Consider the following 12,296-nt stretch of genomic DNA (forward strand, 5'->3'; position numbering starts at 1 on the left):
CCTTTCAAAGGGTAGAACTGACCCCTGGCCATCCCAGACCCCAGGCGCCCTGACTCCAGCCCTCTCTTCTTCAGCGCACGATGATCTCAGCACGCTGTCATCAGGGAGAGAGGAGGATACAGAAAAAAAAAAAAAGATAATTAAAGGACTCACAGCCTTGGTGAATAAATGTTTTTAACATATTCTATTTCTAACGGGTTCAGATTATTTTCCCCACCCTCCCCCCTGTACCAGGCACTGCAGATAAAAAAACAAACTGGCAAAATAAAAGAAACAAATTATTCAAGCCCCAGGGGAACCCAAGCATTCAAATAAGATTTCAAATGACTCTCCTCCATTAAAACTTTTGCTGCAGTGAAACCGTGGGGATAAGACAGCTGAGCGTCTTCACAGAGAACGGGGATGCTCACTACAGTCCGCTCCTCTCCCGCCAACACCAAGGCCCACTCAGCAAAGCATTAGGGGTTCAAACCTTTAGAGCAGGTGTACAAACAGGACTCGGTCACCTGCCCAAGATGCTCCGCTCTGAGAGGTGGTGGGGGGTATGCAGCTGGGGGCCCAGCAGACATCCCACCTTCATCTTTCCTCGGCCAGAATTCCCACAGTCCTCTGCCAGGGCAGGGGCAGCCTCTGCTTAAAACCCTTCCTCCGCCGTCCGCAGGCCTCCTGGTCACCCAGAAACATCCAGTGGAGGCCTGTACAATGTCAATACCAGATCCAAGAAGGGGCTGGCTGAGCAGAAGCCTCTGAAACTGGCCCCTCCAAAGCTACAACCTTCGCCCCTTTCCCTCCCCAACCTCCATGTGCCCTCACTGCACAGCTGCCAGAATGATCCACTTAAATAGAAGTCAGGTTATGCTGTTGTCCGGCTCTCAGCGCTGCAACGAACAGCACCCCAACACGTCCAGGACAAGGTCCACACACCTCACCCTGGCTTTCTGGAAAACCTGCTCCCCGCTTCCACATGCCTCCTTCTCCCCCCATTCACCAGCTCTGGCAACCTCAGGACCTTTGCACTTGCTGTTCCAAAGCCTGGATCACTTTGCCCAGATCTCTGCAGGGCTTCAGATGTCACCTCCTCAGAGCCCTCCCTGACAACAGGCCAGACCCCCCGGCCAGTGCCAGTCACATGGCCAGCTCTACCCCGCTGACAGCACCCCCCCACTGTTGATTTGCTCCTTGTGTAACCTCTGCCTGCCCCTCGTAAATTGTACGTTCCTTGAGAGCAGGGACCTTTCTGTTTTTGTCACTGTTCTTTTCCCTGATGCCTAAAATTACTGTAGAGACTCAATAAATAGGCTTTTTAATTGGTGAAAGCCATCGATGAAGGTCTTGACTCCTTTCCAGAAATGGTTTAAAATCTATTGGAAATGCATACTTATCTAGGGAAGGATCACGCCAGAAACAAAAACAAAAAATAAAACGAAACCCCAAAATATCACTGCTATTGACCGGAATCAGCAAATGGGAATTCTAGCATGTCACAGCAAATAATAGCTCTGATCGGCAAGAAACTAGGCTTTTTGTCAATTTTTATAAAAAAGCACAAATAAGTAATTATAACTTAACAAATGTGGTTTGGCAGGCAGAAGCTCATCAACCTGAGGAAGCAGAATGGACAGGAACCGAGAGTGGGTTCTGGGGGCCGACTACCCAGGTTCTGACTGCTGACTCTGCCCCTTTCTACTGTGTGAGCTCAGGCAAGTCACTGCACCTCTCTGGGCCTCAGAACCCTCAACTGTATAAAGGGATTCACAACAGATTACCTCTTAGAGTAATTGTGAATGTGAAATGAAAGAGAGGTGGGTTAAATGCTTAGAAAAATGTTTATAAGACAGGAAGCACTCTGTAAACATAAATGTCCGTTATTTACCTATATTATTATTAGGGGGTGCATAGGAGAAAAAATTATAAAGAGAAAATTCATTGAATCAAGCCAAAAAGGGAAAGAAAAATACCATATGATATCACCTATACATGGAATCTAAAAAAAAAAAAAAAAGACAAACTTATTTACAAAGCAGAAACAGATTCCCAGGTAGAAAACAAACGTATAGGTACTGGAGGGGAAGAAGATGGAAGAGACAAATTAGGAGTTTGAAATTTACAGATACTAATATACATGAAACAGATAAACAACAAGTTCATACTGCACAGCACAGGGAACTATATTCAATATCTTGCAGTAGCTTACGGTGAAAAAGAATATGAAAATGAATATATGTATGTTCATGTGTGACGGAAGCATTGTGCTATGCACCAGAAATTGACACAACACTGTAAACTGACTGTACATCAACAAAAAAAAGTATATAAAAAAGAGACTTCATTGACAGTAAGTTTACTCTAATCTGCATCGTCCTTTAATAGCAGTTTTACTGAGATATAACTGAGCTACCATAAAACCCATCGTTTTAGAAAGTACATTTCACTGGTTTCTAGTATATTCGCAGAGTTGGGCAGCCATCAGCACTCTCTAATTTGAGTACATTTTCATCACCCCCACAGTCACTTAGCAGTCCCCTTAGCAGTCACTCTCCTTTCCCCCCTCCTCCCAGGTTCCTGGCAACCACTAATTTATTTTCTGGCAACTCCCACATTTTACACATGGAGGAACTGAGGCTCAGAGAGAGGAAGTGAGGTGTCCAAGGTCACTAAGCAGAGCCTCTGGCCTCAGCTGTTCCTCTGCTGCACCACCTCCCTCCACTCAGAAGCTTCCACCCCCTTGAGCCTGGACATCCCCCACGTACTCACACATACACACAGCAAACCTCCCCTCTCCCCACCCCTGACCCCAGACTCCAGGGCTTTACTCACGGAGTCCAATCTTGGCCAAGTGCAACCTGTTGACCCAGGAGATCTTGCTCAAGGGGTTGGGTGTGATGAAGACCACCATGAAGCTGATGGGGCGGCCGGACCTGCGGAGAGAGGACAAGGAACTGAGTGCGGGAACAGGGTCTGGCTCCCCGGGGAAGCACCCAGCTCTTCCCCCAGCCGCGAGCCCTGGAGACAGAGTGAGGTCTGAGCAGAGCATCAAAGCGTGGCCAGAGAGGCTGGTGGCCTGGCAAAGCCTCAGTCCCCTGGGGGAGGAGTCCCTCACCCACCATGACCCCAGGAAGGGTAACTCCCCAGAGCGACCAGGTCACACCCCCCAGCCCAGCCCCAGGTGCCCTGGTCTGGGTGCCTAAAGGGTCTGGCCCTCCACAGGCTGCAACTTGAGAGGCCCTCCAGGGCCCAACTTGGACAGCCTTCTGCAGTTCTTGTCAGACACCTGCACATGCCTGACCGGGAGCCTCTCACTCAGGCCTATTCCCGGCCCAGAGCAGTTGCTCAGTAAACATTTGCTGATTGGGCACATGAATGAATGAATGACTGAATGAACAGGACTGTGCACAGGCTTGGGGCAGCCGGAGGTCACCATTGCCACCACACAGTCATCTCACCTTGGAGCGGTGGGGGCCTCTTCATTGTTCTCTGGAGCCTGTTCCCCCCAGCCTGTGGTCCATCCCAGCCCAGGAGGTGGGCAGACCAGTGTCACTAACCCTCTATGGCGCATAGGGAGGAAGAGGCACAGAGAGGGAAGGGAGTCACCCAGCAGGGCGCTGTGAGCCAGTGCCAGGCCACACAGCAGGGCGGTGGCGGATTGAGACTCAAGTTCAAAGCTGCTGACTCAGTCTGGGCCCCGCGTCCTAGCGCATGGCCCTGCCTCATGGCCCTTCTCTCAAACAACAGCATTCCAATCTTCCTTTCCTGCAGCCACTGTCCCCTAACTGCCCCCTCACACCCAGGATGTCAGAACCTGCGCTTTGAGCCTCTCACTGTGCCAGCCTCAGCCTCGAAGTTAGAACCCAGCTCTGTCTGCTTCTTCTGAGCCTCACCTTCCTCACCTGTCAAGCGGGGATCAGACAGATGCCTTTCCCCAATTTGGCATCAACTCCACAAACATCAGCTGCGGGTCTACCGAGCACAAACTCCTGCGTGGGCACTGGAGGGTCGGGGGGCTGGGTCCAGGAGAGGACGCCCAGAGCCTGGTCCCAGGGGAATGCACAGTCTACCGACCAAGGGCAGAGTGTCCAAGTATCCTAACAGACCACAGGCTCACCCCAGGTGCAAACTGTCATTTGTTATTCATTCATAACTCATTCGTTCATTCGTCCATGTGACCGTGAACACCCACTCCAGGCCACGCCCCCTCCCACCACGGCCGTGCTCCCGGGGCTCCTCCTCCTCTCACTTGTCCGGTTTCCCTGGAAGCAGTAGCCTAAGGCGGCACTTGTTGGCTGAGTGGATCTCCTCCTCCTTCACCCGCATGAGCCTCTGCAGGGCCAGGCACCAGTCTTGAGCCACAGTCATGTTCAGGTTCTAGGGTCAAGGAGGCCAAGGAGGTCACCCCACAGCCCGCTGGCTCCCAGAGAGCCACCCTAGATCCCGCTGTTGGGGAGCCTTGGGGGAGGGGAGCCGGGGCTCAGGGCAGGAGCTCAACCTGGGCAGCTCACTTGGCCACAAGGACTCCCCAGGCTCCAGGCCTTGGTTCAGACCACCCCCGCACCCCTTCTTTGAAAGGGACACAGTATCCCAGCCTCCTCCCCAACCAGGGGTGAGCCCCACAAAGGGGCTATAAAGACCAACTGGACACTGGACAGGGAACCAAAATATGCCCACAGCCAGGCCCCATTCAACCTACATCAGAGCTTCAGCCCAAACAGAGGCCACACACCAGACTTTCAGGTGCGACAGGAGCTTCAGCCAGGACTCTGCTCGTGGGAGCTCAGAGGCCGGGGCCCATGGGGGGACCAGCCCAGAGAGGAGCCCTCCCACACTCTCCTGCCAAGGCTGGGCAGTGTACCTGGTAGGTGCCGTGCAGCGTGCTGATCAGGAGGGTGATCTGCTCCACCACAGCCAGGTCCTTCTGCAGGTCCTGCAGCTCCTGGAAGAGGCGCGGGGGGCCGAGGTACACCTTATCTGGGCAGAGAAAGACCCTACTCAGCCTCAGGGGGTGGGGAAGGTGCCAAGAAGAACCCAAGCACGCACTCACTGTGAAAAGGAAACTGTCTCCCTGGGGGTATGGCACTGGAGATACAGAAGGAAACGTTATCAGGCTCTTGTCCACTGGGGGGGACAGACTCAATCACAGGCAAAGTCTCACACGTAGGATCTGGGCCACACTCAGTCTATACAAAGGGTCACAGGAGACCAGAAGACTGAGAATCAACTGCGCCCATGAGAGGCGAGGAGCCTTCACAGGCCCAGGAGAGTGGTGGCCACTGCCAAAAAAAGAGAAGAGCAGGTGCAAAGGCACTGTGGCTTGAGGAAGCCCATGAATAGTAAGTTGTTCAAAGTCATACTGAGAACCTACTACATGGCAGGTCCTATTCTACATGTTGGAGACACAGATGTAAGTGAGATAGACAGGGTCCCTGTTCTTATGGAGCTTATGACCTGGTCAGGGTGGGGGAGCAGTCAATTAACAACTGCAGATGGTACTGGAAAGAAAGATATCAGGGCGATGGGACAGAGATGGGATGGGGGGTAAGAGTGCTCAGATCACTGATGATGATACAAATGCAGTGTCTGGGAATGGGGAAGGACAGCCAGAGACAGGACAGGAGGGCCCAGCAGGACTGGATGGGGAATCCTTGAACGCCACGCTAGGGAATCTGGGCTGTGTTCTGTAGGCCACGGTTACCCAAGCTGAGGTCTTATGGAGTCCCAGGGAGGGGCGGAGGCATTTAATTTGGGTTTTCATGTAGATGATTATCTAAAACCCTGATGCACGTCCTCAGTCACTTGGATATAATGACTTTACAGTCACATTCTCTGCATGGTATCAGGGCTTCCGCAGACTCTGGTGCTACATGAACGGTCACTAGATAATGAGGACGGAGCAAGGCGGGCATGGGAGGTGAGAGACACGCTCACACCAAACAAAGGGCAAAGAAGGGCTCTTCAGTGACCCAAATGGGGTGAGCTAGTGGGGAGCAGGGACACCACAAGGCTCCCTGGGTACAGATGCAGAGAACTCAAAAGAGCCCGCCCAGTAAGAGGCCACATTCATATTGAGGGCAATTTGGTTCCAGCAAAACAACATCACCCATCACATTAAATTAATGCTGTTAATTTAAATTTTATTGTTTCATAGCTTCATTTTTATTCCACTTGTGATTTTGTTTTGGTTTTATAGTTGTTCGCGGGATATAAGTGATATAAGTGTAAGGGGTTTATTACACTTAGTCTTATATTTGCATGTATTTGAATAACAATATAACAAAAAAATCATTCAGGGCCAACTGGGGTTCAACAAGGGTTTCTTTTTTCCCCTTTAAAGGGGTCTAGCAGCCTACTGTCTGCTTGGAGGAATGTGGCCACAGACAGAACAGTGGTTGGAGGAAGGGCACCAGAGCAAGCGCCCAAGTGGTGCGGGGAGAGAGAGGCGAAGCAAGGGCTGAAGGTGCCTCTGAGGGAGGCAGGAGGGCCGGAAGCCCCTCCCGGGGGCTTCTGTGAGTCAGGAACACAAAGCGCTCCTCCCTGCCTCCCAGACCTCGGAGGGAGGTGCAGGGCCTACAAGTGGGTACAGCCACCCCAGGGCAAGAGTATGTGTGGTGAGTCCCTCCCTCAGAGCCGCCTCCCAGCTCAGGGGTGGCCAGGACTGGCCAGCGGGGACGGGTGAGAGCAAGTGCCTCCCTGCTGGCCCCCCGTCCATTCAACAAACGTTTGTTAACACTCAGCACGCACCAGGCTCTGGCAAGGGCTACAGTCACACCAAGGAAAGAGACAGGATGGTAACCAGACCATCGCTGTGAAGGTGAAAACACAACCGGGCCTTGAGAACACAGTACGGAGACCTGGTTAGTCTGAAGGAATCAGGAAGGGCTTCTCAGAGGAAGTGACAAGTGAGCTAAGGTGAATATGGGCAGAGGGACAAAAATAGGACAGCAGGAGGAAACTCTGGAAAAGGGCAGAGTCAAGGAGAAGGCCCCGTGGCAGGGGGTGGCTTGGCCCCCCAGGAACCGAGAGGCCAGGGTGGCCCAGCCCAGGGAGTGAGGGGGTAGACTGGGCTAAGGTGGTTAGTGGGCAGGCCCCCAGGACAAGCGAGGGGGCCAGAGTGAGGACCTGGGACTTCACCCCAAAAGCAGTGGGAAGCCATCGGCAGATTTCAGACAAAGGGTGACATGTACAGTTCAAGTGCCTTTTTAAGAGTTGGGCCCTGGGGATGGTGGAGGATGGACAGAACAGGAAGGGGCAAAGTGGAGGGAAGGGCAGTGGCCAAGAAGTCGCTGCTGCAGCACCGCAGAGATGGAGATGAGGGCACAGACAAGGTGGGAGGGTGCCTGCCGAGCGCCAGCCCGAGTTCTCATTATCCTTGTCCAACAGAGTCTGAGGGGACGGTCAGGAAAGGGGAAGGAGGATCCAGGCAGAGCTGGGCAGCCCTGAGCCTGGGCTCTGAGGGTTTTGGGGACAGGGTGTCACCGGGGCCTCTCACTGTACAATAGGAGCAAACTGAGGTCCCACAGGGAGGCAGGCCTGGAGGTCATGCTTTTTGACTCAAGGTCATTGTGTGTGTGTGCATGCATGTATGCAGACATGTGCGCGTGCGCATGAGGGCGTCTGGGGCTGGGGTGGGCAGGGGATGTGTCCAGGGTGTGGGGTGGACGTGTGACTGTGGGGAGCGCATACACAGGCGGGGTTGTGGATGTGTGTTTGTGTACAGTTATGCACAGCAAGAAACGTCTCTCGGCCAAGTGCCCCTCGGCACTTCCGGGACGGCGTCAGGGCAGGTACTCACTCTGGGCCTGGCCGGCGGCAGAGGCCTTCTTGGCCCCGGCATGCTGGATGAGCACGTTGTCCTTATCACAGGAGCCGCCCTCCTGGCCCACCTCCACCACCTGCACCTGGGGCAGCGCCGTGTTCCACTTCACCACGTACTTGGGCCCCAGGGGCACCAGGCTGCTGATCTCCAGCTGGCCCCTGCCAGGACAGAGAGGACAGGCCCTGCAGAGCCCGCGGTACCCAGCCCCAGGGCTAGCCCCACACCACTCCTCAGCACACCAGCTCAGCCAGGCAACTCACAGCCCAAGCACCAGACTTCAGGCCAAAACCAAGCCAGGCGGAGCGGGGAGCCCAGGACGAGGCAGCAGCATCAGGGCATCCAGGCCCCAGACCCAGATCCAGAATCACGTGCCCACCCAAAGCCCCCAAGCCCATACCTGTGGTGGGCAGGCCTGAGGAAAAAGACAAGAAGGGTTGTTACAGTTATGAGCGATTCCACAGGTGCTGAGACCCCCTGGGGGCCGGCCACTGGGCTGGCCAGGTGTGGGCAGAGGGGACCATGCAGAGGACCTTCTCCCTGGCCTGGGCTAGCCTTCCATCCCCTCTGATTCCCACAAAGACCCTGCTAGGAAGCTTGTGTTATTCCGAAAAAGGATACTGACACTCAGACAGGTCACGTGACTTGCCCCAAATCACCCAAAGTGATTCCCCCAAAAGTGGGCCACTAGCATCCCCATCATACTCTCAACCATGCGAGGCTCTGGGCAACAGGAGGGCAGAGAGCGTGTTGGTCGGATCTCTGGCACCTGCACGGAGCCCAGGATGTAAATGAGATTTAAAAATTACAGAGCTTGAATGAGTGAGTGAGTGAGTGAGTCGGCCGTCAGCACCACCACACTGAACTGGGACTGAGGCTTCCTTGCCTGAGGCCTCTGCCAGGGCCAGGTCCTGTCCTGGCAAACTGACACAAAGTATAGGTTCAATAAATATGTGATGAATGAATAGACCTGGGGGTGGGAGAGCCAGGCTGGGGTCAACATTCAACCACGGGTGACTGTTCTCCCTTGTGGAGCTGGGTTACTGTTGCCAATACTGTTGTTTCCATAATGTTTTTGAAAGTGCTGCCAAATAATGAGAACCGAGATTCTCCTCCACTCAAGTGGATGAGGGTCTGGCTGCAAAGGTCCCAGCTGGCGTTCATCTGCAGGGGACACGAGTGACCCAGGCCAGGTGTGGACGGTGAAGCACACAGAGCAGGAGCCCCAGTGAAGAGTTCTCACGACCCGGCTGCAGGCCCGTGTGGCCCTGGGGAGTGTGGGCCAAGGATGCGGAATCCTCACATTTTCAAGAGAAGCCAGATGTCTGAATCTCTGTGTGAACTCCCCGTGTGAACCAAACCTAAGATTTCCAGAGGCCTAATGGAACCCACAGGCCATGAGTTTGTAGACTCTGGTCTAAAGAATCTCAACCCACTCCAGGGCTCCAATTTTGACTACAGGGCACAGCCTGGCAGCCTGGCTCTGGGCATTTATTTCTACCACCTTGACCAAGGACCAGGAAACCAGGCTCCTGCAGGGAGCAGGGAAGGCAAGGTCTCATGCTAAGAAAACACTGAGATCTGGCCAGAGAAACCTCTATCTGAACTAAAGCAGCAGGGACTTGGGCTGGACACAAGGAAGAATCTCTTGAATTTCAAAGTGGTCAAAACTCAGGAGACTGTTCAGTTCTGACGGCAGAGTTCCAGAACAGATCATCCTGGGCAATGGACAGCTGTTTGCCCTCAGTGACCTCTGCAGGTGCTTCCTAGTTCAGGGGACCGGGGACAGAGCTGGTACAGAGGGATCAAAGAGGAAGTCAGGACCTCAGCTGGGCTCACATAGGACCCTGGCCTCTCTGTGACAGACTGGGACACGACAGGAAAAGCCCCAGGCAGGGGCAACAGCCAGGCCCACTTACTTGAAGTTGATGTTGGCACAGACCAGCATGTCGTTGAGCAGGAAGACCCTGCGCTCCTTGGACTTGATCAGCTGCCCGCGGTCACCATACACGGTCTCCGTCAGCGTTTCACACAGAAGCAGCTGCCGCTGGCCTGAGGTTAGGAGCTGGGGGAGGGGACAGAGTCGGGTCAATCACAGCATCGCACACAACTGCTACACAGATGTCACCGTGCCAAAGAGCCAGACTTCTCCCACACACACCGAGGGGACCGAGGCCGCGGGAGGCAGAGGATAAGGCACGCCACACACACCCCATTCCGGGGGACAGAGGCACTGACTGCTCCCCCTGCCCTGCAGCCACCCCCCCGCCCAGGTGAGCCAGCCACTGCCATCCCCTCCACAACCCCGCACCGATCCGCGCTCCAACCCTGGCTCCCGCACACCTGCTGCAGAGCCCTCAGGGTGTCACATCCCCTCTCCACACCTCAGCTGCCTCAGCTGTCAGGTGGCGAGACCTCCACCACTCATATCACCGAGGAAACAGGTGACCAGGCCTGGCGACATAACCCACAGAGCCCAGAGCCAGGGGAACACGTGGCGCTCACTCAGAGGTTATTAAGGATTTCAAGACGGTGACGGCAGAGCGTTAAACCAAATGGGAGGCCCTTCTGAGTGCCCGTCCTGTGTGATGCCCAAGGAGCTGGCCCTGCGGAGGCACACAGTGGACACTCCACAGATGGTCGCCGTCCCCACTTCTGCCGCCGTCCCTGTGGCCTCGCGCAAGGAGGCTCTCGGCCTGGAGGTAGATCCTGTCCGTCTCCCTGACCTGTTGAACAGCCTAGGCCACTGGCCTCGTGGGAGACCTCATGCCGGGGCTAGGACAGATTTGCTGGTCCATGGGGCAACCCTCTGAGGAGGCTGAAGACCTTCAAGCCTCCAGCATCCAAGCAGGCATTTGCCAATCTCGGGCTGGACACCAAGAGCCCTGCCAGCACCGGGGCCACTATCAGACCCAGAGACCCACTGGGAAGACATCTCTTTACTAACAGGGATTTTTTTTGAGGTGGAGGTGGGGAGAGTATTCAGCCAAATTCATTCTCCAAAACTGTGACTCTGATAATGACAGTTAGCATCGCCCACCTTCCTCCCCATCCTCACAAGGAAAAGGGCGGATGGTCCTAAAACCTCTCCAGGAGAGAACACCCTGCTGGTCTGCAAAGAACCGTGTCTCTCCAGGCAGCACGAAAGCCTGAGTGGCACCATGTGTCCACGTGTGCCAGGCACTGTGCTCAGTACTGAATAGCCCACTTCTCATTTAATCCGCTCAAGGGCCCCCGGGCCATGCCCATTCCTGGACACAGGGACGGAGATTCCAGAGGTCAAGTGACTCACTGAGACCCAATGCCAGTTAAGTGGCAGGGCAGGACAGAGCCAGGCCACACGGACTGTCCCCAGCACCGGGCAGCCGGCTGCATCCCTCTGGCTCCTGGCCGGGCACGAGAGGAGTCAGGGAAGGCCCCGCTGCTCCCAACACAATAAAACACTCAAGGTCCCCCAGGATTCCCCCCATAACTGCTAAGGCTGGGCTCCCCCATCCCACACCCTCCACCACCAAGCTGACCGCCAGCAGGTGACAACACGTATGGGACCCTGAAGACAGCAGGCCTCACGGAAGACGGCCAAGAGTGCCAGGACCCACAACTTGGGAGAGGAAAGTCCCCTGGCTTCCAGCAACCTTCCTCCCGTCACTTAAGCAGATTTCAAAAAAAAAAAAGAAAAAGTAAAGAAAGACAAAAGAAAGCTCAGCTATTGCACAAATAGCCCCCTGGAGCCAGGTCCTGAGCAGGCACATTTTGAAATTGCCGACATGGTTCCGCTCTGGGCACACCCAGTTTCATTTCCACTTCTCTCCGGGTGACAGGCAGCAAGAGGAAAGTCACTGGACTGGTCTCAGAACTGGCCGAGACTGCCCAAAGGGGGGCCCTGGCCGGGGAAGTAGCGGTGTGTGGCTACCGCCATCCACTTCACGACAACATTGCACACGTATCCAATACACCCACTTGACAGGTGGGAAAACTGAGGCTCGGGGCTGTCAATTCCTCACCCAACACCACACAGGCCTTCCTAACCTCCAGCCAGTGACCGCTGCTCCTCACAACCTGGGTCCCCTGCGGGGACAGAGCGGAAGGGAACAGACAGCCCTTCCCAGAGTAAGTGCTAAGGAGGAAGGCTTCCTCCTGCCCAGTTACCGCTTCCCACCGCGGCCACACAGGTGTGTGAGCCCGAGCGAGAGAAACCCACCTGGTTACAAACGCGAGGACAGAAAAAGACATTCTCAAGTGCGAAGACCATCAAACCCCAGCACCGAGGTCATGGCTGGGCTGAAGTCTTTTTATGGCAAAACATCCCAGAACAGAGGTCTTGTGTGCTGCTGGCTGAGGGAGTCCTGCAGGGAGGCGAGGAGAGGGGATGGCCCCACCCCTCAGGCCCACCCTGAGCAATCCTGGATGGGGACATCCCTGGGAGGCGGCTCTGTCCCCTGCCCCATCTTCACTTCCAGCTCTATTCTCGTGGAACCGGCAGAGTAAACCC

At 54.9% G+C, this 12,296-nt stretch overlaps 1 protein-coding gene across 6 annotated transcripts in view; it reads right to left on the reverse strand.

The window, feature by feature from the left end:
• Window positions 1–12,296, reverse strand: part of ARHGEF10L (Rho guanine nucleotide exchange factor 10 like) — a 150,268-nt gene that overhangs the window by 45,677 nt on the left and 92,295 nt on the right. For 5 of the 6 annotated variants that reach the window (XM_072975269.1, XM_072975266.1, XM_072975270.1 and 2 more), the window contains 6 exons: window positions 9,724–9,869; window positions 8,205–8,219; window positions 7,784–7,965; window positions 4,847–4,962; window positions 4,235–4,362; window positions 2,818–2,918 (listed from right to left, as the gene is read on the reverse strand). In XM_072975269.1, the coding sequence (XP_072831370.1) occupies window positions 2,818–2,918; window positions 4,235–4,362; window positions 4,847–4,962; window positions 7,784–7,965; window positions 8,205–8,219; window positions 9,724–9,869 (688 nt within the window). The remainder of the gene's footprint in view (window positions 1–2,817; window positions 2,919–4,234; window positions 4,363–4,846; window positions 4,963–7,783; window positions 7,966–8,204; window positions 8,220–9,723; window positions 9,870–12,296) is intronic. The other variant, XM_072975268.1, reaches the window with a different exon arrangement.

The sequence above is a fragment of the Vicugna pacos genome, chromosome 13 (genome assembly GCF_048564905.1).
Source record: "Vicugna pacos chromosome 13, VicPac4, whole genome shotgun sequence".
NCBI lineage: Eukaryota > Metazoa > Chordata > Mammalia > Artiodactyla > Camelidae > Vicugna > Vicugna pacos.